This window comes from Tiliqua scincoides, chromosome 1 (genome assembly GCF_035046505.1).
Source record: "Tiliqua scincoides isolate rTilSci1 chromosome 1, rTilSci1.hap2, whole genome shotgun sequence".
NCBI classification, from domain to species: domain Eukaryota; kingdom Metazoa; phylum Chordata; class Lepidosauria; order Squamata; family Scincidae; genus Tiliqua; species Tiliqua scincoides.
Genome location: NC_089821.1, coordinates 230,504,852 through 230,529,343, shown reverse-complemented (window position 1 = coordinate 230,529,343; position 24,492 = coordinate 230,504,852). Strand labels below are relative to the sequence as shown.

At 43.4% G+C, this 24,492-nt stretch overlaps 1 protein-coding gene across 10 annotated transcripts in view; it reads right to left on the bottom strand.

The window, feature by feature from the left end:
- Positions 1 to 24,492, bottom strand: part of RYR2 (ryanodine receptor 2) — a 383,349-nt gene that overhangs the window by 132,046 nt on the left and 226,811 nt on the right. For all 10 annotated transcript variants that reach the window (XM_066617218.1, XM_066617226.1, XM_066617235.1 and 7 more), the window contains 13 exons: positions 24,204 to 24,347; positions 22,982 to 23,255; positions 19,626 to 19,740; positions 17,384 to 17,516; positions 16,527 to 16,630; positions 13,456 to 13,591; positions 6,584 to 6,770; positions 4,948 to 5,053; positions 4,611 to 4,731; positions 3,447 to 3,616; positions 1,751 to 1,971; positions 848 to 938; positions 91 to 231 (listed from right to left, as the gene is read on the bottom strand). In XM_066617218.1, coding sequence (XP_066473315.1) covers positions 91 to 231; positions 848 to 938; positions 1,751 to 1,971; positions 3,447 to 3,616; positions 4,611 to 4,731; positions 4,948 to 5,053; positions 6,584 to 6,770; positions 13,456 to 13,591; positions 16,527 to 16,630; positions 17,384 to 17,516; positions 19,626 to 19,740; positions 22,982 to 23,255; positions 24,204 to 24,347 — 1,943 coding nt within the window. The remainder of the gene's footprint in view (positions 1 to 90; positions 232 to 847; positions 939 to 1,750; positions 1,972 to 3,446; positions 3,617 to 4,610; positions 4,732 to 4,947; positions 5,054 to 6,583; positions 6,771 to 13,455; positions 13,592 to 16,526; positions 16,631 to 17,383; positions 17,517 to 19,625; positions 19,741 to 22,981; positions 23,256 to 24,203; positions 24,348 to 24,492) is intronic.

Genomic DNA, 24,492 nt, shown 5'->3' with positions numbered 1-24,492 from the left:
TTCCCCCAAAATCAAAGAAAAAAAATCAAAACATTATTCTGTGCTTTTTGGCTCAGAATCACTATTTATAAACATGAATGTATAAGTTACCTTCTGAGACAGTGCATCAAAAATGCCCCAGAACAACTTTCTGGACAAATGAAGTTCCTCTTCTGAAGCAGCACCAAAGTTGCCCCACCCTCCTGGTAAACAGTAGTATTTCCAGCATCTTTCATAATGATTTGTCAACAACTGAAAAAATTAGGAAAATATTTTAAAAATTCTTTTCATTTTATAATTAGTTGCACTATTTAACCAATAACATTCCATCACATGTATATATACACATCAGAATGATATAACATTGTTCAGAAAAAACAAGTATAAATCAAGTATGATGTTTGTACTGGGTGACCAGATACAATGGAGGACCTACCCAGCCCAACCCCTATGATGTAGACCTCCCACCATGGGATGAGCCCACAGGACATGGGGCCATCCCAGTGTGAAATAGTTCCTGAACTGAGGCATTATAGCTTACAATATCCTGGGTATTTTCTTGCTCCTGTAGGCATTATCCACAACTCACCATGTCGCTCTTGCAACACAGCACCAGATGCTATCTCCTTGATGCCTTGCTTAGCAGATAATGGAGCTGTTAGACCAAAATTTTCAAACCTTTTACTACAGAACAATCCCAATAAAATTTCCAGATTAAGTGGTATGGAGTTCATATTGGATATTCTTAGATCTAATGGAACATTTTTGTTATATGATACGTACAGTAATACTTTATCAGAGCCATAGTTCCTCCTAAAGGTTCATGGGACATCATTTTCATATTTTGAAAGGTAAAGATCACACTCACTTTAAGAGGCATCTTTGCATGTTCATTTAGTAGTGGAATATCAAACACTAATCTTCTCAACAAATGCTGCATCATTGAAGGTCTCATTTGACTGCAAAGAGAAAAATTGCTTGAATGAAAATTAGAAACACGTTTCTGTGCAGCAATATATTTTTGCAGCAACACACATGAGGAATCTAGAACTGCTGCAGAAGCTTAAGCAATTTTTTCTATCAAAATAGGTAACCCAAAATCAAAATGTGGTGGTGTCAATTCAGCTCTTGCATCTTATTAATATTGTTGGTATCATTAATAATATACCACCAGTATTGCTATAAGGTACAAGAATAAGACACATCCTTATAAAACACAGACACACACGCAAATACATTTCTAGCTCTCATAGTGGCAGGAATAAAAAACCTTCTTAAATATATTCCTTTTATGGAGGATGGTAAACAGAACCACTTAAGTTTTGCAACTCTCACCCTAAAGGTCAGTGCACAAGAAACAAACACTTATTCCATGTATAGCTGGTGTCTGACCAGACACAATTTAAAGGAACACATCAAAATGTATTAGTACTTCCTGATCCTACACATGTTCACTCAGAAGTAACAGCACAAACCTATGCATGTGTACTCAGAAGAAATTTTGGGTAAATTGCAGTCGGTGGAGCTTTCTCCCAGATAAGTGTGCACTGAATTCCATCAGGCTTATTTTCACAGTGTGTACTGCAATTGTTAAAAGGGTTTAATTTTCTATTATGATTTCACAGCACTCTGAGTATTTTACCAGGAAAGTGATACATGGATAACCATTACTGTTATCAACAACTCCACTGCTATTATACGTACATAACTCAAGTAATTAATGGACATTTTTTATCCTGTATTCTTGTTAAACTCAGGAACACATCCTTACCCACAAATGGACAGTAGGCACTCTTCTATAGAGTCCCGTTGAGCTTTGGTAAGAGAGCAGCCCTTGGAGAGTCGGTAGACAGTATGTAACAAGGAGTCTATAAGGGAAGCATGGTGCTCTGTGCCAGCAAAAAGAGGAGCGCATCGAGTTAACAGAGGCAAAACAGCAGTGCAGAGATATCGATTGAGAGCCAGGGCCATATCTGTAGCACTCAGAGCAACCTACAGAATAAATTGCAAAGCTATTCAGACATGCAAACTTTATTGCCTAAAAATTGTTACAGAATGATTACATTATGTAATATTTTATTAGAAAAAGGATAAAGAAGAGAAATTTCAAAGGTACAGAGAAGTACTAGACACAGTTTTCAAGCTAGAAGAAAATGCACCTTTAAAAGATAGGACTACCTAAAAGCCTTATCAGGCCTATGAGAGCCTACCTATGAAAACCACCTTGAATAAAATCTGATGAGTAATATGATGATGAGCAAGGCAAGATATAAACACAGAAATAAAAAATAAAAGGCAATGCGCTAGAAATAAAAATTATTCATACATAAAATATAAAACTCTAGCATGTAAAACTAAATACAGTGGGCCTGTACTACCCACGGATTTGGGATCCAAAGATTTGATCATCCGTGGATCCCAAACCTGCGGTTTTGATCATCCACTAGTCCCAAGCTGTACTCCTATCACCTCTGGAAGGTGTTCTGAGGCTTTTGGGAAGCCTTAGAAAGTCACTTCCAGGTTTTTTGGGTGGGAGACCAGAAGTAACAGCTTCCTCGGGCCTCAAAAGGCCTTATAAGGACCTAAAACGTGACTTTGCCCCCCCCCCAAACTGGAAGTTACCTTCTAAGGCCTCCCAAAGACCTTAGAAGACGTTCTGAGGGCTGGGGAGGCTGTCCGCTGCCTTCTCAGTCCTCAGAACATCCTCCATAGGCAATGGGAGCACAACTCCTGTTGTCTCTGGAGGATTCAAGGGCCCTAAGACCCACAGATTTCATCATCTGCGGGCTATATATCCACGAAGAGGGTCTTGGAATGGAACACCCTCAGGCAATGCGGGATGCCCTGTATATCAAATAATATGCCCTAATCATATAAATTAAAATGTACTGATTGATTACTAAAAGTGCAGAGATTAACAGGAAAATCAAACGTATTTCTTAAGCCAAAGCAAATATTGACCCCCTAATGAACTGATCAGGATCTATGCAATTAGATTCATGGCAATTGTTATTTGAAAAACAGAGATATATGTTTTACTTATCTGTGATGTAGGAAAAAAAAGCAGTCCAGTACTGAATTGGGCAGCCATGCAAAACTTTTATTTGAACTTTAATTTCAATTATACTTCACAATTATAGAAATGTCTCAATACCTAGATCAAGGCTCCCTGATTTAAACCACACTGTAAGCATGAACCTTAAATTTAAAAATGCTAGAAAATGTCATTTTCTCTACTCATCCTCACAACAAATATGTAGTATTTCTATTATGGTTACATTGACTACTGAAGATTTTCCCAACATTATCCACTACTAAGATCATGGAATCTAATTTCAAGTTTCCAAGTCTTTTTCACAACTCTAATTCTAGAGGAATCATTAACACTACCTTTGACAAATCAAAATATATGCACAGAGTAGAACTAGATTAAAGAATGAAACTAGCAATTAAAAGTTAACTGTTACCGTATCTAATGAAGCAGCAGCACGAAGATCTGGTAGAAAGCCAACTTCCAGAAGATGTAGAAGAAAATCCTGGTCTTCAATTCCATAGACTCTGTCAAGGAACAATACCATGGTTGCCTTGTGGTCTGGACAAAACCCCTCTGACATATCAGGTTCTACCACAGTACCATCTGAAAGAAGTAAGTCAATGATACAGATGTATCCTTATGTGCAAGTTTTAGATGGCTGAGTATATGAATATCCTCTAAATAAGTTTGAAGCAGAAAGGCAATCCATTTCACTGTCTCAGTAAAAAAAGAGTAACAACCAAAACCTAAATCTATTGTTATCCCAATTCAACCACTATAGTATTTCAAGATATATGTGGTTCTCCTTGCCATTGACAAACATGAGGAACCCTTCCAGGTAAATTTATTAGATTACTATAAACTCATCATTCTATCACTATCATGGTCTTCCACTGTACCACACAAGGGGAAGAGCAAGTGCCATTCAAATAAAATATTTGTGAATTTTTTCATATCATTTCAAGTCATCAACAGCTCTCACATTCCAGAAATATAATCCCAAAAATATAATTTCTTCTAACTCATACAATGAACACTTAAATATCTACACATACAACACTAAGAGCTGAATCCTATCCTTTTTCCTCAAAAGGCACACACTATATCCAGCTTGGGGGGGGGGGGGAATTGGGAGGCTTCAGAGGAGATATTGGGATTATTTCCTTTTATCCCTCTGTAAGCCTCTCGCTATGCAATAGGCCTCCTCGGTCCTATGCCAGCTCTTTAGTTGGCACATGCCTGAGAAGGGGCAAGGAGGTTTGAAAAAGAGGGAACAGTTCTGGTGCTTGCCATTACTGGCAGATCCACACCCTCTCCTTGTCTTCCCATCCCATTCCTCCCTCTGTCACCACCTCATTTAACTCTCCCCCACCCTGCCTCCCCCGACAACTTACCTCCATGAGAAGGTCCAGATGAATTGTCCAACAGTGTGTGCCTCCACACGCTGTTGGAGCAAGTTTTGCAACTGCAGAAAGGCAGTTAATGCTGGCAGAACAAGTGTTCCGCCAGCATTACAGTCCAATAGGATTCACTTAATTGTCAAATCATTTTTAAAATGTCAGAGCATGGAAGAAAAACTGTGCAGTAATTTGCTTACCTTTCGCTATAGTTGGCATGTGAAAAGGAATGCTAATTACACCCACCAAATCTTCCAAAGGAATTAAAGACCGCAAAATTGATCTGATTCTAATGGCTTCCCCTTTGCCAGCATGAATTAGCTAAGAAAGGAGAAAAGCAAGAATTTGTTTATCTGATTGACATCAGTAATAATAAAATGTACATACATTATTGTTTTATAGATTTTTATTTAGTAATATTTATATATACACATCACCACCATTTGATAACTACACTCTGATGTTATTTGTTAATAGTGGGTAGATGTTGCTTTAATATGTGTAATAAACACTAATGAGAAACAGAAGAGAACTTACATGCATTTCTGGGGCACAACGTCCTAAGAGATCAATCAAAGCAGCATGAAAGGTCATAATGGCATTTCCCATATGAATAGTATCTTCTTCGTCTTCCACTTCACTTCTGTTTATTTTTTCCCCCAACAGGAACAAAACACAAAAAGATTATACAAAGAGATAAGGCATTTGTATTGATTAAAAAAGCAAAAAAATACACATGATCAGAACTGAATTTGTTATGATATCTAACATTGCCAAAACTAGGGCTGAAACCCTGGCATATTTTGTTAAAACATACATATTCCAGGGAGAGTCAATTACAGTTATGGTTGATAGTACTGAGCCACTAGTCAAAAAGTAGTTCCTTGTGTGCTTATACTCTGGAGCAAACTTATTCCAGGTATCCAACAATTCTGCACTGGAAAATGTGGCTCTATAATCTAACATTTATATTCTTACATTGTTCTCATGATCCCTCCTCAGAGTCACAGCAAGTCCTATGCTGATCTTTCCCCATGTATGAAGGATCATAACTTCACAGTTTTACAGTTTAAAGAACTCTTAACACAGACAGCTGGATTACCTGCTATCATAAGAACTTGAAAAAAAGATAACCCCTCTCCCTTTCCCCATAACACACAACTTTAACAAAAAAGATCCACATCATGTGCGATTTAGGAAACATGGAAAGAATATTTCCCTATCCCTAAGTAAATTGTATTATGCACATTTTTTTAAAAGAATCATACTGTGATTTATCTGTTTCTAAAATGTGATAGAAGCACAGTGAATTAAAATACTGCTTTGGAAGTACTATTCACAAAGGCAAAAGGAAGTATTTGCTATTTACTACAAGCTACATATAGATATATAATGTCAATCACCTATCCTACAACAGAAGCATTGGTCTCATCCAGGACTCCATCTTCCACTTAAGCATATCCCCTAATTCAGGGCCGCCTCAGGAGCCACAGGGCCCAGTACAGAACATTTTTGCAGGGCCCCACTGCCCAAGGCTCTCCACTCACTAGGATAAGCAGCAGCGGTGAGCTGATGGCGCCCTGTACAAAGTGTGGCAGCCTGCGACACGATGACAGCATCAGCCACTGCTTCCGGAAATCCATTTTCAGGCCAATTGAACCAAGAGGCGGGGAAGAGTCACCCAACAGCAAAGATCCACTTGCTGCACTCTCCTCATGATGCCTTGGCACAGAAAATTCCATGCTGGAGAGTCAGCCCCAGCACAAGGTGGTGGCTGTGGGAGCTCCACGCACTGCCCCACTGTGCAGCCTGATTGGGTACAATTGACCAAATTTCCCTAAGGCAGGTCCTGCCCTAATTGTGGTTCTTCTTGGGGGGGGGGGTGGGTGTAAAATAGGAACACTATTTTAAAAATTATGTAACCATCATTCTGATGATTCCATATAAAACATAGGATTGTTAAGAATGCGCCAAATGTCCAAATGATTCAAATGTTGACTTCATATGGTCAAATGCATTCGGCAATCCAAAGTGCAGCTGAGTTCTTAAGTGTTTTCTTGTTCTGGACAAATATCTATAGGCCAGGTACTAAGTTTTATTTTATTTTAGTGATTCCCATAAGTGTGTTCATAAAAACAGGTGTGAGGGAATTAATCAGCTCCATTCTACTTACGGTGTTCTATTGAAACCATTAGTTGATGAAGGTCCATCTCTTGTAGGATCTTCTGATATGTTTATGGCTTCCTCCATGGCAGCAAGTAGGCCATTCCCACCTTCTCCTCTCAGTGCAGGTCCAAAACACTCTGGACGTCGAATAAGTAATCTGACCACCACATTAGCATTCTCTTCAACACTCTCTCCTACAGGACAGTAACCAGTTAACAATGTCCAAATCCAGCAAATATAAAAAAAATGCCCAAGTGGAAACAAAGGTGGTACATGAAGGAAAAACTCACACATGCACATGTGTGTATGCTTATATGTAAGTATTTGTACTCACTCACACATACACACACGTACGTAAAGCACAAACCACCAGCCCAGCCTTTTGCAAAGGGAAAGAGTTTGTGAATGAGCAACAGATAGTACACCTGATAGTATTAGATCTTAATATTATCCTGAGTGGATATTGGGACAGAGTTGGCATCTGGGCTGATGAAAGGTCCAGTTCCTGTTTTTATTTTACTTATTACTTATTTCTGTAGCACCTTTCCAAGCTGTTCAAAGTGGCAAGCAGGCAGAACAGAAAACAGCATTTAAAACCACAACAATATCAAACAATTTGACAGAACACCCAAGTAATTCAACCTATTCTTTATGAAATAAAGGTCTTAAGCCAAATACACCCTCTAGAGTTGGGGATACTTTTCTTCACATGACACTCTTCCACTAAATCAGTGATTCTCAAACTTAATGCAAGGGTAAGGGAACCACTTGTGGGACTGTTACAGGGAGTGGCAACTCAGTGGCAATTGCTGCATTCATGCCGCCACCAAATGAGTCAAAAAAGGGGTTTTCGGACTTATCAAACAGCAGTGAGAACTCAGGTTTTGCAGTGTCTCCAGATCGCCACCTCATAAGTGTGAAATGCCCCTTTTCCACTCAGTTGGCGGCAGCATGAAACTGGAAGTGCCATCACCGCTATTCTATCAAGACAGTTGCCACTCCCCTTAAGAGGTAATTCAGTGTTTCCTGTTGCACTGGGAGGTCGTGACTCCCAGGTTGGGAAACACTGCACTAAATCCAAATGAGCCTTCTGTAAACTGAAGACGTGTTCTGTTGGCACAGCAATTTTCAACCACTGTGCTGTGGCACACTGGTGTGCTGCGAGTGTTTGGGGAGGATCACTTATAGGGACATATAGTCAATATCTATTTAAAGTATTGTTGTATTATTACTATGCATTGTATATCAGGGTAATAGAATGCTGAATTTTTGATAAGATTGTTAATGTTTTTGTGTGCATGGGCTTGTGTTTGTATATTGTTTTGTATTGTTTCTCAAAAGTAACAAATTGTGAGGCCTCCCTGTGGGGGAGGGGAGGGCCCGCCCGGCCTTTCTGAGGGGGACCCTTTATGGAGGCCTCAGACTTGCTCCCCGCAAGAAGCGGGGGTTGCGTCACCCGGATCCCCTTCTTTGGATTGGCAGCATTTATTAGTCAGGAGCAGGGGCTGCTAGCAGCAGATCCTCCTGCCTGCTCTTCTAACTCCCAACTGCCTTGTCATCCCTGGCCTCCAGGTTTATGTAGGGCAGACCCCTTCCCCTTGGCCCCTCCCCTTCCCTCACAGGGATGGTATAAAAAGGGCCTGTCTCTGGGCCTGCCCTTCCCTGGGCTTACCACAACTCCTCCCCTTCCTCTCTCTGTTTCCGTCCCACCTCCTCTCACCTGGAGTTGCCAGGGTTGTTCCTGAGAGGGCTGGGAAGGCTGCTGCCTCTGCTCTGGTCCAGAAGCCTCCTCCCTGGGTAAGCTGGGAACTCAGGGGAGGAGGGGAACCCCGACACATTGATGGGGTCTCAGCAGACCCGTCGTCGAAGAGGCAAGAGAGGCAGTTGGCATTACGGTGCAGCGCGCCCTTGAGGTGCCGGATAGAGAAGGAGAAGGGCAGCAGGGCCAGGTACCAGCGGAGCACCCTGTCATTGTGGTCCTTGACCCGATGGATCCACTGGAGGGGCGCGTGGTCCGTCACAAGGATGAAAGGATTAGCAGTCAGGTAATAGCGCCAGGCAGTAATGGCCCACTTCACGGCCAACGCTTCCCGTTCTATGGTGGTGTACCGCCGCTCGGCCGGTTGCAGCTTTCGACTGAGATATGCTTCAGATTGCTCTCCATCTGGATACTCCTGTGCCAGGACAGCGCCCAGTCCTGTCGATGAGGCGTCGGCCTGTACGATAAAGGGCCGGCTAAAATCCGGGCTGTGTAGAACTGGGTCCCCAAGGAGGGCCTCTCGGAGGTCCTCAAAGGCCCGGTGGGCTCCAGCAGTCCATGGGATCGGGTTCCGCGTGGGTCCCTTTAGCAGATCAGTCAGGGGGCTGGCACGGGAGGCAAAGTGGAGAATGAAACGGCTATAGTATCCGGCAAGTCCAAGAAATTGTTGCAGCTGCCTCCGTGTTCGGGGTGGAGGGCAGGTCTTCAAGGCATCCACCTTCTCGGGTTGGGGCGCAAACCGGCCTTGTCCCACTACGTGTCCCAGGAAACGGAGAGCTGTTGTTCCTAACAGGCTCTTCTTGGGGTTAGCCCATAGCCCTGCTTCGTTTAGGGCTGCCAGGACCTTGTGGAGCTGATCCAAGTGCTCCTCCCAGGTTTTGCTGAAGATCAGGATGTCATCGATGTATGCAACACAAAACGCCTGGCAGGACCTCAACACACGGTCAACCAAACGTTGGAATGTCGCTGCCGCCCCATGAAGTCCGAAAGGCATGACTGTGAAATGAAAGAGCCCCTGGGGGGTGGCGAAGGCGGTCTTCTCCCGGTCCTGGTGTTGGAGAGGTACTTGCCAATATCCTTTTGTAAAGTCCAGGGAGGACAGGTACTGGGCTTCTCCTACCTGGTCCAACAGGACTTCTGCCCGTGGCATGGGGTACGCGTCAAATTTGGCCTTTTTACTCACCTCACGAAAATCAATGCAGAAACGGACAGTGCCGTCCGGTTTGGGTACCAGCACGATGGGGCTGCGCCATTCACTGTGCGACGGTTCAATCATGCCAAGGTGCAACATGTCCTCCACTTCTTGATTCACCACCTCCCATCACTTCTGCGGAAGTGGTCTCCAGGCAGTCCGGACCACCGCCCCTACCTCTGTCGGTATCTCATGCTGTATGACATGAGTCCGGCCTGGGGTCTTGGAAAACCCCTTGGGGAAGTCATTTAACAGGGCCTTCAGCTAAGTCATTTGGTGTTCTGACAAAGTAGCCCCAAATGAGGGCAGTGTTGGCGCGGCCGGGGCTCGAGTATCCCATCCATACCCCTCCTCCCCGGGGTCTACCAGCAGCTCTGTAAACGCAGGCGCTGGGTCAGGAAAGGGTTCATGCCATGCCTTCAATTGGTTCACGTGTATGACCCGCTTTTGAGAGGGTCGCAGCCCGCAGCGGACCTCATAAGTACACCGCCCCACGACCTGGGTGATGGGAAACGGTCCCCTCCAGGGTCCTCCTGGCTGGTTTGGGAAGAGGGACCCGTGTACCAAGACCTGGTCATTGTTCTGGAAGGAACATACCCGGGCAGTGTGGTCATAGTAGCGCTTCTGTTGGTCCTGGGCGCGTTGGAGGTTCTGTTGAGCCAAGGCCTGAGCCGTCTCTAAGGTCTCTCGGAGTCGGGCCATGTACTCCCCTACAGGTAGGGGTGGGGCTGCTGCTGGCAGAGCCCATCTGTCTCGGAGTATTGCCAGCAGGCCACGGGGCCGACGTCCATATAGCAGGTCAAAAGAAGCAAGGCCAGTCGATGCTTGGGGAGTCTCTCGGACCACGAAGAGGATTGCGTCCAGATACAAGTCTCACCGGGTGGGCCGGTCAAGGGCCAACTTCCGAATCATCGCCTTAAGGGTCTGATTGAAACGTTCCACTAAGCCATCGGTTTGGGGGTGGTAGATGGCCATGAATTTTTGTTTGATGCCCAAGGTTTGACACAACACCTTTAGCACCCCTGACGTGAAGGGTCTCCCTCTATCTGTCAGTATCACACTGGGGAGCCCACCTGGGCAAACAGGTGCATCAGGGTTTTTGCAGCCCAGAGGCCTGCATCCCCCATAAGGGTACTACCTCGGGATAGCGGGTTGCATAGTCCATCACGACCAACACATAACAGTGCCCCCTAGCAGTCCTTGGCAGAGGCCCTACAAAGTCCATGGCAATGCGTTCAAATGGCGTTCCAACCACCGGCAAAGGGCACAAGGGGGCCCGGGGTGGTCATGGTGCATTTCCCTTCTGGCAAGTAGAGCAGGTGCGGCAATGGGCCTGGGCGTCAGGGACCAAAGAGGGCCAGAAAAAATAGCGCAAAGCCCAGCCCATCGTTTTCTGCGACCCCGGTTGTCCAGCCCAGTCAGCATCATGGGCAAAGTGTAAGATCTGTGGCCTAAACTCACGGGGGACAACCAGCTGTTTGTCAAAGCCGCCTTTTTCTTGGGAAGGTACCACCCGCCACCAGAGCCACGCCTCCCTCTCAATCCGGGGAAAGCGTTCTGCCCACCGGGGGTCAATTACCTGCCCTTCATTCACGGCGGTATTGTCCCAGAGGTCGGCCAGGGTTGGACCTTCTTCTTGTGCCTGCCGGAACCGGGGGTCGGCAGCCAGTCCCTCCACGGGGGCATCGGGCAGTACCTCTGGTGTCAGTGCCCTAGTCGAGGGACCTTCGCCTGGGTCTTCCTCTTCTGAGGCCAGGACCGTTCCCTCAGCCTGTTCTACAGCATGCCGCACCAGACTGTGAAAGGTTCGCGCGTCCCGGCCCAGAAGAATGGGGTAGGGCAGCTCCTCCACTCGTACCAAATCGACCTCATGCGCCTGGTCCTGGTAGCGTAGAGTCACCTTCACCACCAGGAGGCGTTGGGTATGTCGGTGTAGGCAGGCCACGTTCGTCCAGTGGAGAACTGGGAGGTCAGCTGGTAGGAGGTGAGCCCGAATCATTGAAACGGCACTGCCCAAGTCCAGGAAGGCCGTCAATTCCTTTTGTCCTAGGCTGACCTTCATGACTAGGGGCGCTGGGCGCACTGGTCTGGCCCGCCCCTCACCTGCTGCCATCAACGTAAGGTCACATTCCATGAAGGGACAATCACGCTTGTAATGACCCATGTGCCCGCAGGTGTAGCAGGGGCCACGCCATGCCTCCTCCTTCGGTCCTTCGGCGATGTTTGGCAGTGGGGGCGGCGGTCCCTGAAGTCTGGGCCTGGGTGACCGAACCGGGGAAGGCAGGGGGGCCATGGCCCTCTCAGGGTCAGTCCTTGCCCATGGGGTCACAGGTCCACCTGGAGGCAAGCCATAAAAGCGGCCACGTGGGCCAGAGTGGGCCCGTCCCTCAAGAGGGGGGCGGGAGTTGCCCCTAGCACCTGCAGCGCCATGTGTCTCACTCTGAGGGTCTTGACGTCCTTCGGCGGCCTCGGCATCTAGAAAGTTCTCAAAGAGCTTCGTCGCAGTCCCTAGGTCAGCGGGTCAGTGTCGGCTGACCCAAAGTCGGGCTTCTGAGGGCATCACGTGATATACTTGGTCGAGTACCAGCTTGTCCACGATGGCACGGCCCTCTTCAGTGGTGGGCTTCATCCACCTGAGGGCCGCTTCTCGCATCTCGGCTATGACAGCCCGGGGCCGGCTTCCCCGGGTATACCGGATGGCGCGAAACCGGAGGCAGAAGAAGTCCTCCGATATTCCGTAATGGTCCAACAGGGCATCCTTCAACCTGTCATAATCCGCTAGGTCATTGGGCGGCATTGTCCTCCACATGGTGGCTGCTGGTCCTGATAGATGAGGGCCCAAGATGTAAGTCCACTGCGTGCGTGGCCAGCGGGCCAACGTGGCCGTCCTCTCAAATGTGGTCAAATATGTCTCTATATCATCCTCTGGCAAGAGGCGGGCAACTTTGAACTGCAGAGTTCCACCCGGGGCAGCCGCAGCAGCGCTGGCAGCCATCCTAGCCGCAAGCCCATCCTCGATTTTCTGCAGGAGCGCTCCTTGGTCGGCCCGCGACTGGCGGTATAGCTCTTGCACCAGTTGACTCTGGTGCTCCGTCAGCCACTTCCCGAACTGGGCCAAGTCAGAAGGGTCTGACATCTCTGGCGGTTGGGGTGGGGGGCCGGACCCTGCTGGCCTCCGGCGGGATCCGAGTCACAGCACCAGATGTGAGGCCTCCCTGTGGGGGAGGGGAGGGCCCACCTGGCCTTTCTGAGGGTGACCCCTTATGGAGGCCTCAGACTTGTTCCCCGCAAGAAGGGGGGGTTGCGTCACCCGGTTCCCCTTCTTTGGGTTGGCAGCATTTATTAGTCAGGAGCAGGGGCTGCTAGCAGCAGATCCTCCTGCCTGCTCTTCTAACTCCCAACTGCCTTGTCATCCCTGGTCTCCAGGTTTATGTAGGGCAGACCCCTTCCCCTTGGCCCCTCCCCTTCCCTCACAGGGATGGTATAAAAAGGGCCTGTCTCTGGGCCTGCCCTTCCCTGGGCTTACCACACCTCCTCCCCTTCCTCTCTCTGTTTCCGTCCCACCTCCTCTCACCTGGAGTTGCCAGGGTTGTTCCTGAGAGGGCTGGGAAGGCTGCTGCCTCTGCTCTGGTCCAGAAGCCTCCTCCCTGGGTAAGCTGGGAACTCGGGGGAGGAGGGGAACGCCGACACAAATATAGTTAAAAAATAGTAGGGACACTGGAGGATGTGAGCCACTTGCTAACAGTGCAGTGTGCCTTAACAATTCCCAAAAAACGGATGGTGTGCCTTGACAATCTTAGCACTTTGTCAGTGTGCCGTGAGGTGAAAAAGGCTGAAAATTGCTGTGCTAGTGGAAGGGCAAATCTGGATACAAGTCATTACTTAGGAACAACAAAAAATACAAATAATGCATAAACTCCTGAAGTACCATTGCAAAAAACAGCAAAACGAAGAAAATCCAAATATCGTTCTCCTTCAACTGGATTCCATCCAATATCTGGGTATCCTTTCGAAATTAGCAAAGGGCAGCTTTGCAAACCACATCCAGCCAAATAGCGGACTACCTAAAAAAATGCAAAATCAAATAAAAAAGACATTTACTGCAAAAAACCCTCATGCTATTATTGGGGTAGAAAATTTCACTTTCCTTCAGTAGCCTGATTTCTACTTTTACACATCAAGTGAATATGTTTTACTACTTGTTTTCCTAAATATGAGCAATAATATTCAATTTTGTTTCCTTATACACCTTTGAACAGTCCCTTATTTATCAGGGACCATTTACAGGTATCCCCCCACCTTATTGATAGACCATTTTTTGGCGATATGCTCTTTCAACCTTTTTCCTCAGAGCAGAAAGCGTGCATGCACATGTGTGCACACGAAGAGAAAGTTGTTGGGTCCTTTTGAGCGGTTGTTTCTCTCAGGCAATTTGAATTTGCCTGAATTTGCTGTCAAGGGTTGCCTCTCTCAGGTGATAACTTTTCAATTAGCATTTGAATTGGCAATTAGCATTTGTAAGCAAAAAAAAAAAAAAAAAAAGACCAGGATTTCCAGTTTTTGTCAGCACCCTGGTCCCTAACCTGTTGAAAATGCGGAGGATGCCAGTATATTTTCTAGTACTCATCCCTGGTAAATCACCATATTAAGATGTTAGGATGCACTGCTTTCCTTCTGCTGTGTTAGTAATCCAAGCATGAAATAGAAATTACTATGGTTAGTTTACCAACACACCCTCTTCAGAGGTCAGTGAACAATAAGATTTTGAGCATAAATGAACATCTACAGCTAGGATTGCTAACTTTCCAACAGGTCTCTGTAGCTGTGCCTTAAAAGATATGATCAGCAGCAATTAGCAGGTACAGTAATAACAATTCTCTCTGTAACACAGTTAAAGACACAGCAGCAATTTTATTAGCCAGTCTAATAAAATTTATTAGCCAGCTAATAAAATGGCAACCTTACATAAGCACAAGTTTTCAGCAGTTTATAACATAAAAAGGTGACAAGCAGCCCATTCCCACCAAAATCCCTGCACAGTGATGTAGTGGTACCAACACAGCTTCCACTACATCCCATGAGGGAGTTTGGCTGCTGAAGGTTTCCTCAGGGTAAGGGGATATTTATCCCCTCACTCTGGGATAAGCCCTAGCATAGGATTCATTGAACAGGATTCTATAGATTAAAATGTAATTAATTATTTATTATGAAGTAGTGGCAGTTTTCTAACCATAATGTTTCAAAAGTATTAGCATACAATTCAAATTAAAACAGAATATAAACAAATGAAAATGTAGGCAGTTTTGCTTTTTCTCCTGCTTTGGTGAACTATTCAACTTGTCCAGAAGATGTTTCTCTGTGAAAAAATTAAACAAAAATCCACTTTGAAAGCATATACATACTGCCAGAAGTTTAAAGCTGAGATGCACAAAGTAGTTGCTGATCCAGAAACAGCAACCCACAAATGGAAACAGATTTTCACATATAGGACATGCTTACCAGGCTCATAAAAAATAGCTCTGGGAGGAGAAAGGATGCCACAATTCTAGACATAACCCCACCAAAGCTAATCATCATCACGAAAGGCTTCTTAGTGAAGTCGGAAATGGCCTCTGTGGCAGTGACATCTTCACTGCATGCCTCTAGTCTGGGGCCAAATGGCAACTCCCCTGCTACTCATCAGCTGGAATGGATGACAGTCCTCAAAGGGAGCCAAGGAAAATGGAAATGGGGTGGGCATAGATGGGTCTGCTTCTGAGTAAAGAGGGTTGCAACTGTGCGCAGCTCAGTCCTTGTTGCTTGTCTTCCTGCTGTGAACTGAACTGCACACTCCCAATTGCATGTTTTATGTTGCATGTTCTACACAGAGCCTCTGGCTTCACACACCAGGCACCTTAAAGGATTTGACTGATGGTTCTACTGGTATGTTGCTTACAGGCCCAACACTTATTCTGACAGTGTTTACACAAATGTTGTGAAGACCAGAATTTTAAAAGTAAATGAACAAAAATGCATCTTATGATCTTTTATTGTATTTTTAATAAATTAGAAACTGTACAGTTTTTAGGTAACAATTACTGGAAAGTTATTTTTCAGGATCAGGCTTTGGGTAAAATAAGACAAAATTATAGTCACACCCCCCTAAGTTTAACCCCGACTTATCCGAGGGTCATAGAAAAATTCCATGATTTGGGGCTCAAAACCTGCCCTCGACTTATCTGTCTTATAACGACTTATCTGACTTATAACGGGTGTCTGCGGTGCCTCAGAGAAGACCGAAGGAAGGCAGAAACACTGGGAAAAGACAAAATCTCTAAGAGTAGACTGGGGAGGGAGAGAAGGCTTGGTTGCTCCCCATGGAGCTCTGGATAGGGTTGAACTAACAGAAGAAGGGCCAAGGCAAGACACCATCCTGGGAAGGAAGAAAAAGCATTCCCCTTTTATAAGGGCACAAATTCAACAACCAACTGCCCTTTCTGCAGAAAATCCAGTGAACCTCCTGATCTGCCAATTCAAACGAGTGCAGAGGATACCCTGAACTGCAAGGGATAAGTTGGACCAGCGTGCCTTAGAGCTGTGGGATTGGGGAGGAGGTGTCCTGCCAGGCTACCTCAGACTCCAAGGAAACAAGGAAGAAGGTGAAACACATTAAATTTTTATCACCCATCTGAGAGCCCCTTTCTGTTGTGCAATAAATGGTAAAGAAGCAGATTTTGGTCTCCTTGCCTGATTGAAATGTCCTACCCTCAGCCAAAGGATGTTGACCTACCTACGCCTTCGGATGAGGCAGAGGTAACCACCACAGTGCCAATCAGCTGCTTTTGGGGTAGTGCTTACAAGATATTGCTTTCTAACAGGCCATACTTCTGTGACAAGTTATGTGCATGCAGAAAACACATGCCTATCAGCTGCAATCTGCTAACACTAAACGATAGTGAGCATATGCATACACACAAACATTTGGTAAATACATATATAGCTTTCCAGAAAATGATTTACCTTTTCTAGATCAGGCTCCCTTAAAGCTAGAGCAAGTTCATTATTATCCATTACAGATGCGGCTGCAACATCTAAAGGTGTTGATCCACGCATAGAAGGAGATGCTGTTAAAATAACATTATCAGAATTTATAAGGAATGCAAAATATATAAAGGCGTCTAATATATACTACACTAGCAAAACTATAGCTAAGCAAAAACAATACCTTGCTATAACTACTGTATGTCTAAGAAACATATTTCATAGTTGCTCTTCTTTACAGAAACTCAGTCATGAACCTTTAAAATTAAAAACACAGTGCTGTATGATATGATACAAGTTTTATTAATATTGTAATAAAACTTTATTTCTAATCTGCATACATTTAAGGTAGCCATATTTAGAAGATATGAAGATCCAGTATAGATAAGTCTATTATAAGCAGGCTGTACTGCACAATAATCATGGTAATTAATGCAAAGATTGAGGAATAATAGTGATTAGCTGAAATGCTTTTACCTACAAGAAGCAGTAGCATAGCTAGAGAGTGTGCAAAACACTAAGTTTTGCCCAATGCCTCACTGCCCAAGCCCCTCCCCTCCCCCTCCCCTTCAGAGCCATTCTGGTGTCACCTCCGTTTTGCTCTAGAGGCCCAGAATGGCTCTGAAGGGGTGAGGTGCTAGAGCAAAAAGGGAAGAAGCACACTCCATGGTGAAGCACCTTGCAAAACACAATGTTTTGCACCCCCTCTAGCTATGCTACTGACATGAAGTATCATTATTGATGGGGGCCTTGAACCAAAGGCCACATAACACGCAATTCACAACTTATTCACAATTATGGATTGTACCAATAATATACTTTTTAGAAATACTTACCAAGTCCAACACTGCTGTTTTCCAAAAGGTAGCTAAGATGATCAAACATAGCCTTTTGATTTTGTCTGCTGATGCGGCAAAAATAGCACAGAAAACGACAACAATTTGCCACCATCTTAGGAAAGGTGATTTCCTAGACAAACAATATTATATAAGAAAAATAGAACAGTGTGCAAACACACCGATTTTTTTTAAACCTGACATTTTAAAAAAAGTTTCTCTGCTAGTTGATTCTTCTATACATCTTCCTAACAGGCATTTAGAATACAACAGATGTTTAGATTTAGACATTCTACAGATATCTATATTTTTATTCCTTAGACATCTACTTTTTAATAATAATCATTCTAAAAAGAGGTCCATCTGCAGAAATCAAAATGCAAGTGTGGTACACATCTAAATCCAGCTATATACCTTAATATACCTTAAAATAAATGATTGAAGGATTATATGTTAACCATGCTGGTGAAGCAGGAGCTCCCCTTTTTACAAACGTGTTGGGTTCCAGGGTCTGTTCAGAAGTACATTATTGCAGTAATACAGTCCTGATTGCAGTTGTCATGATGGTGTCAGTTTCACTCTGGACATTATCAGATTCACTCCCTGTCAGTATTGTCAATGTCACTCCCACAATTATCAGATTTACTTGGATGTTGCTCCCATTATCTGTTTCACTCTGGAGATGGTCAGATTCACTTGAACACTGTCAGTGCTATCAATTTCACATTCAACATTGTCAGATTCGCTCAGGATGCTGTCAGTTTTACTTGGAACATTTTGAGTTTCAGTGTTGTCACAGTGTTTCAGTGTTGTCAAATTCCTAGTGGCTTTGGTACACAGCAATGTTGGCTGCAAACTTGAAGTTGGGGCTGAAAGTTTTTGTAAGTTGAATGTTAATAAGCTGAATGTTTGTAAGAAGGGAAGCTTCTGTGTAGTGAATGTTTATTTTTGTTTAAAAGGATCTCTCAACTTGGTGGGTATACTAGGGACTTTTACATCAATTGCAAGATGCTTTCCTTTCTCAGAATTAGCTCTCATCTTCTAAATTAAAAAAATAAAAGAGCATATCTGTAAAAAAAAAAAGGTTTATGGTTTGGGTACTGCGCTCACACCTATGTGTTGCTGTGTTTAAATCCAATCTACTTTTCTTTTCTTTTTTTTTGCTGTAAAATACTTACATTTCTGTCAGCCCAATCATATCCACCACCACTCACTGGACCACATGCTGTGTTCTGCAGTGGGGCATTCCTGAAAGTCTCTTCCACATAAGGGAACATTTATTCCCTTGCCCAGAGCTTCTGTTGCCATAATGGGTCTACTTGAACCTGCATCAACAATTTTACTGACCCAAGACTGAGTGGACCCAGGTAGGTAGATCAAGGTCAGGAAGGGGGGATATGATATTGGCAGAGTTGTTGCCACCCTTTCCTGGCCTCTACACACCCTTCTCTGCCCCAGTCTTTAACCAATTCCTCCCCATTTCACCCACCCACTGCCCACTCCTGGCAGGTGACCAGACATCCTCTTTTCCAGCTTTGTGTCCTGGAAAAGAACTTAAATGTCCTCCTTTTCCCTGTGAGTGGGCCCCTACAGGCTGCACATAGCTTTCTTGTAATTAATAAATTATATGTAATATAGTTTTAAATTTAATAGTATGGAATATATTGTTTAAATTAACCACATGAAATCAACATACGAGTATAATTTAGCTTTTAATTTGTAGTGTCCTACATTCTTCTTGGATGTCCTACATTTTTGGGTGCCTTATCCTCTTCTGTGGTTATGAGCCCTGGTGCCAATTTACCAGTGCCAGTGCTTTTCTGGAGGCCACGAACATATGGCCACAGCCATTCAACACTATGGCTCAGCTGTGCAGAATGGTAGGTCATGTTTTGCAAAGGCCATAAAGCACACTGTGCCACTGGGATGCAAGTATGTCTCATAGGATTGGGCCATAAATATAGTTGTATGCCTTATAAATTAAAAACTTTCAGAAACAAAAAGAGGGAAAGGTTACTGGGGAAGCCATTTCTCCTCCTTTCATTTTTCCATGCTTCTTCACCCAGATCCCTCAATGGAGATCTTAATAACTCTTACTTGCTAGATGAGAAACTACAGGTGTAAACTAGATGCACATCCAAGCACAGATGCTGTCTGCATCAGAACCTCAGAAGTTTGGACTTCAGTATAACTGTGGGCAGTGATGAGAGCCAATATTATGAATTGTGTTATTATATATTACCTTAGATTCCCCTCCTCCAAGTACATTCACCATTACTTCCATTACAGTCTCATGCATCCCCAATGCCCTCATAAGGTTAGGATGTTGGTAAAAAACTTTGTTGTTCATGATATCGCTATGTGAAAAAAGAAGAAAAGCGAATATTTTAAATGTTTTAACAGACCAGAAATAATTTTTAGAGGTCATGCTGTGCAAAAATTTTCTGGATTGTATTTCTTCAAGCAGTGGCAAATTAAAACTGCATTAAATTCCTATTGCTAAATTGCACCCATAAAAAGTAACTAAATTGATTTACAATGTACAACCTGTTATGAAGTTATTACCGTATATACAGCACAATCCTATGCATATCTAATCAGAAGTAAGTCCCATTGGGTTCAATGGGACTTACTCCCAGGCAAATGTGTACTGGACTGCAGCCATAAACTCACACTCATTTCAATCATTTTCCATAACAGGTTTCCTTAATAGGTATGAATGTATTACGTTTCAACTCATTTAAAAGGGGCATTTAATTTCAGTTAAAATCATTTTGATAATCATTCCACATAGAGTTTACTGTCTTCAGGAGAACTCTGGCTCCCACCAAAGAGGTAAAAATACTGATCCAAAAGAAGAATCCTGAAAGGACTGGGGACTGCATGGAGAAGCAACAATAAGAAAATACTGTGGGATTTTCACAGCTGTGAAGTCAAACCAAACCAAACAAATCAAGTAAAGATATTTATTTTTAACCAGTTGTTCATGACCAGCTTTTAGAATTCAAGAAGTCCTTCCACAAATTTCTGAATATGGCAGTAGTCTATCAAGTGATATAAAGTAATTTAGAGTGCAATCCTAACCAACTTTTCAGCACCAAGGTAAGGGCAATGCAGCTCCGAGGTAAAGGAACAAACATTCACTTACCTTGAGGAGGCCTCCATGACTGCCACCCAACTGGAGGATGCAGCACATGCCCCATCGACACAGCTATGCCAATGCTGGAATGTTGGTTAGGATTTGGGGCTCAGTGAATTATCCAATAATAGGCAATATTCACAAAGGGTAAAATGGCCCAAAATATCATTCTCAATCACTTATTAGTTGGGGTTGTATACTTGGACTCTCAAAAAGCTTTTGAGTCAACAGTCATGAAGGATCCGTCCTTTTATTGTTTGTGATTGGATTAAAGAACAGGAAGCAGAGAACAGGAATAAATTGGCAATTTATTCCAATAAATTGGGAGGGAAGTAAGAAGCATGCCCCCCCAAAAGATCTGTATTGGGATTCACGTTCATAAATGATCTACATTTGGGGTAAGCAGCCAGATGGTTAAGTTTGTAGATGGCACCAAACTACTCGGAGTGGTAAAAACCAAAGGAGATTGTGAAATACTCAAAAGAATATGTCCAAACAGGTGAACAGGCAACAAAATGACAAATGTGGATCAATGTCAATAAATATGTGATGCAGATTGGGGCAAACTTTCACATATACACTGATGGGGTATGAGCAGTTAGTGTTGAATCAGGAATGAGAGCTTGGGATTGAGATGGATGACTCAGTGAAAACATCAAACTAGTGTGCAGAGGCTATGAAAGTAAAAGCTATGAAAGGACATCTTAGAAAAGGAATCTAAGATTTTATAATATTAGAGAATAACATTTATTATATTTTATTATAAATTAAAGACTTCATAATATGAGAAGGGAAGGGGAAAGGGGGTATTAAAAAAAAGTACAGCAAGTAGGCTGATGAAAAATGCCCGAACTCAGTTGGATTAAACCAGAGAAAAAAGCTTTACCAGATTGGACACAATAACAAATAATTGCAAACAGAGAGCCCCAGGAAGCTACTCAAAAGCAAAGCACACAAACCCCAATGCATCAGTAAACCAATAAAGTTTGCAAGTTAACTTGTAGTAAGAAGAGCAGACAAAATAAAATGAATGCTAAACCAACAGGTGACAAAACCCAAATCTGGTACCTGTGAAAATCCCTTCTCCACGTGAACAGAGCTTACCGTTCCATGGGGAAACCTGCTATTTTCTTCCCAGATTTCCCCTAAAGTTTGCACTGGCCAGTTGCTTCTACATTCTGTCACCCCAGCATGTTCTGTGTCTGGATTTCCAGACAGATGCAGCTGGCCAGCATGAACTTTAGGGGAGATCCAAGAGGAAGATAGCAGGCTCCCCAGCAGAGGGGCAAGCTCTGTTCGTGCCAGGGAAGGAATTTTCAGAGCGCAGTGGTCTGCTGTTCTAAACCACTGCTCTAAACCCATCTAACTAGTAATACAGTCCCTATTGCTAGCTACTTACATTGTCCCCGGAATCCTGGTCTCAGCAGTTACAGGAAACCAGCAATAGATTTCACAGCAGACCTGGCAGAAACGCACCTGAGCATCCCAGTGCTTGAACTTAAGTAACCTAGGTCCAATTATGTCATAGAACTACCTGAGTAGAACCCTGATCTCTCTATCCCACTCCTTTACTCAGAGCCCAATCCCTGTGCATATCTACTCAGGAGTAAATCCCATTATAGTCAATGGAACTTACTTTCAGGTAAGTGTGGACAGGATTGCAGCCTTAGACAACAGGTTTGGCCATCCAATCAGTATGCACATGCCAATCCCTGTGAAAGGCTACTCTAGTTATGAAGAAGCATATTCAATATACAGCTGCCTGCAAATGGCATTTTCAAACAAAAGGATATGTCCCAGCAGCTTTTTAGTTGCTGAACCTGCATAGAAGCTTCTGGGGTGCCCAAAATTTAGAAGTGTCCAAAAATAAGGGGAAATGCAAAAATTAATAATAAAAAAGGCATTCTTCACACAGAAGATATGTCACACTTCTGTTGATCTGCTGAGTGCAGGGTTGCATTGCTTCAGACTGAACAAAAAGCAAGGACTAGCCTGACTACCCACAGACTCTCCCATTTCCCTCACTTCCCTGCCTACACACCGCATCTTAGGTGTCACCAGGTTCACTTCCTATTGCAAACATCTGCTTTAACCTAGTATTATTAATTTTATTATTTAAAATATTTTTGTCCCACCTTTCCTCTGCTAGAGCAGATGCCCAAGGTGGCTTAGAGTTTATGGGGGGGGGGAAAGTAAAATTTATAAAAATAATGAAAACAAACAAATAAAATAAAATAAAAACCAATTGGAGGAGGGCAAAAATATTAAGATTCAACGGACTGCTGTAGAGGCAAGGAGGCAGACAACTCATTAGCCAGACAAAACAAAAAAGTTTTGAGCCCTCAATAAAATGCCATGAGGGAGGAGGTAGATCTTAATTCCTCTGGTAGGGAGTTCCATACTTCCATATTAAGGAACTAACTAATTACAACATGTGAATAAAAGAGTAGAATTTTTACCCCAATCCACGAATCATAAGCTTCTCTTCCTCCTTGCCCATTCTGACACTGAGGAGAGAACGGATCTGCCCAAGAGATGCCAGCAAGTTGATTGTATCTTCCACAGATACACCATTTATAGTGTATGTCTTTGGCAAGGCTCGAACCAGGCCACCGACTCCATCATACTGGCGGTGTAACAAAACAAACATGGCCCTCACCAACTCTGGGTCCTCTATTACGGATTCTTGGGCCCATCGTACCATGGTTTCTGATATTAGCTGCTGGAGAGTTGCTAAATGGAAACATTTGGACAGATATATGTCAAGGTATTTTCAGTCAACAGCTTATTCCATGTAATCAGAATTAGAAATGAAGAAGAATTCGTTTACACAATTTTCTTACTAAAACATGGCATAACACATTGTCAAATAGAAAAGTATTCTTGGGGGAAGCAGAAGCTACATCTGATAGTAATATACAATCATAGTCACCTGTTAAAAAATTCCTAGATGAACTGCAAAGGCCTCATCAGTTTTTACTTATAGAAACAGGAAGTGAACTACAGAAAGTGAACTAGATGCAACTTGAAGTGCACTGCTTGCTCTTTCATGGTTTTCTGTTTCATTTTGTTTTTTGAAGATGGCTGCAACTGAGGCCCCCAATCTGGATTGAGCATATGACATGGAGGGAAGGACTTTCTATAATTGCTGTTCCCATTGTGATCCTAATTAAAATCCTCCCACCACACATTGTCCAATAATAGTCAAATATCTGATTTCACATTGAGGAAGATGTGCAGAGCTCTGTGACCCTCACAGAGCAAGAGGGTCTAACTACCAAACTGCTTATATAACCCCTAACACCGAAAAAGGATGCACAGAGGCCAGGCCTCTATTATTCTAATAATGAACAAAAAGACTCCAGTTCTGAATGAATCAATCCTCAGCTGTCTCCTTTTCCTTACTCTGATCAAATTTTTCAATGTTTTCTATTTTTTTAATTACTCAATGTAAATTTAATTGCCCCTTAAAAATAGCATGCATAAAGTATTTCACAATGTTTGTCGTGATAATACTATGTATATGTTGAACTGAATAAATACATAGGTACTTTGTAAAATATTGTGATAGTTGAATGAGAATGAATTATTCAAACTACACTTGCATTGAGACAACAGCTTACATGACTGAGGCAGTGAAGTCATCACAGTTTATATAGTATTGATCTTTATTTTACATACATGGTTTTTTAGCAGCAGCATCAACTGGTTTCTCAGCTTGTTTCTTTTTCAGGTGGGTGACCCTTTCTACAAGATATAGGAGGCGACCTCTAATAGTTAAATCACTGTTTCCATCCAGGGCACCATCTTCATCTAGTTGAATTCCTAGAGATAAAATCAAATAAATGTTATATCATTTCAAAAATGTTCTTAATACTAGCTACTTCTGTTGTGAATCAAGTCAGGCTTTTGTTTCAAGAGTAGCACAATGGTTACAAGAAAAAGCTAGAATTCAGATTTTTTAATCTAT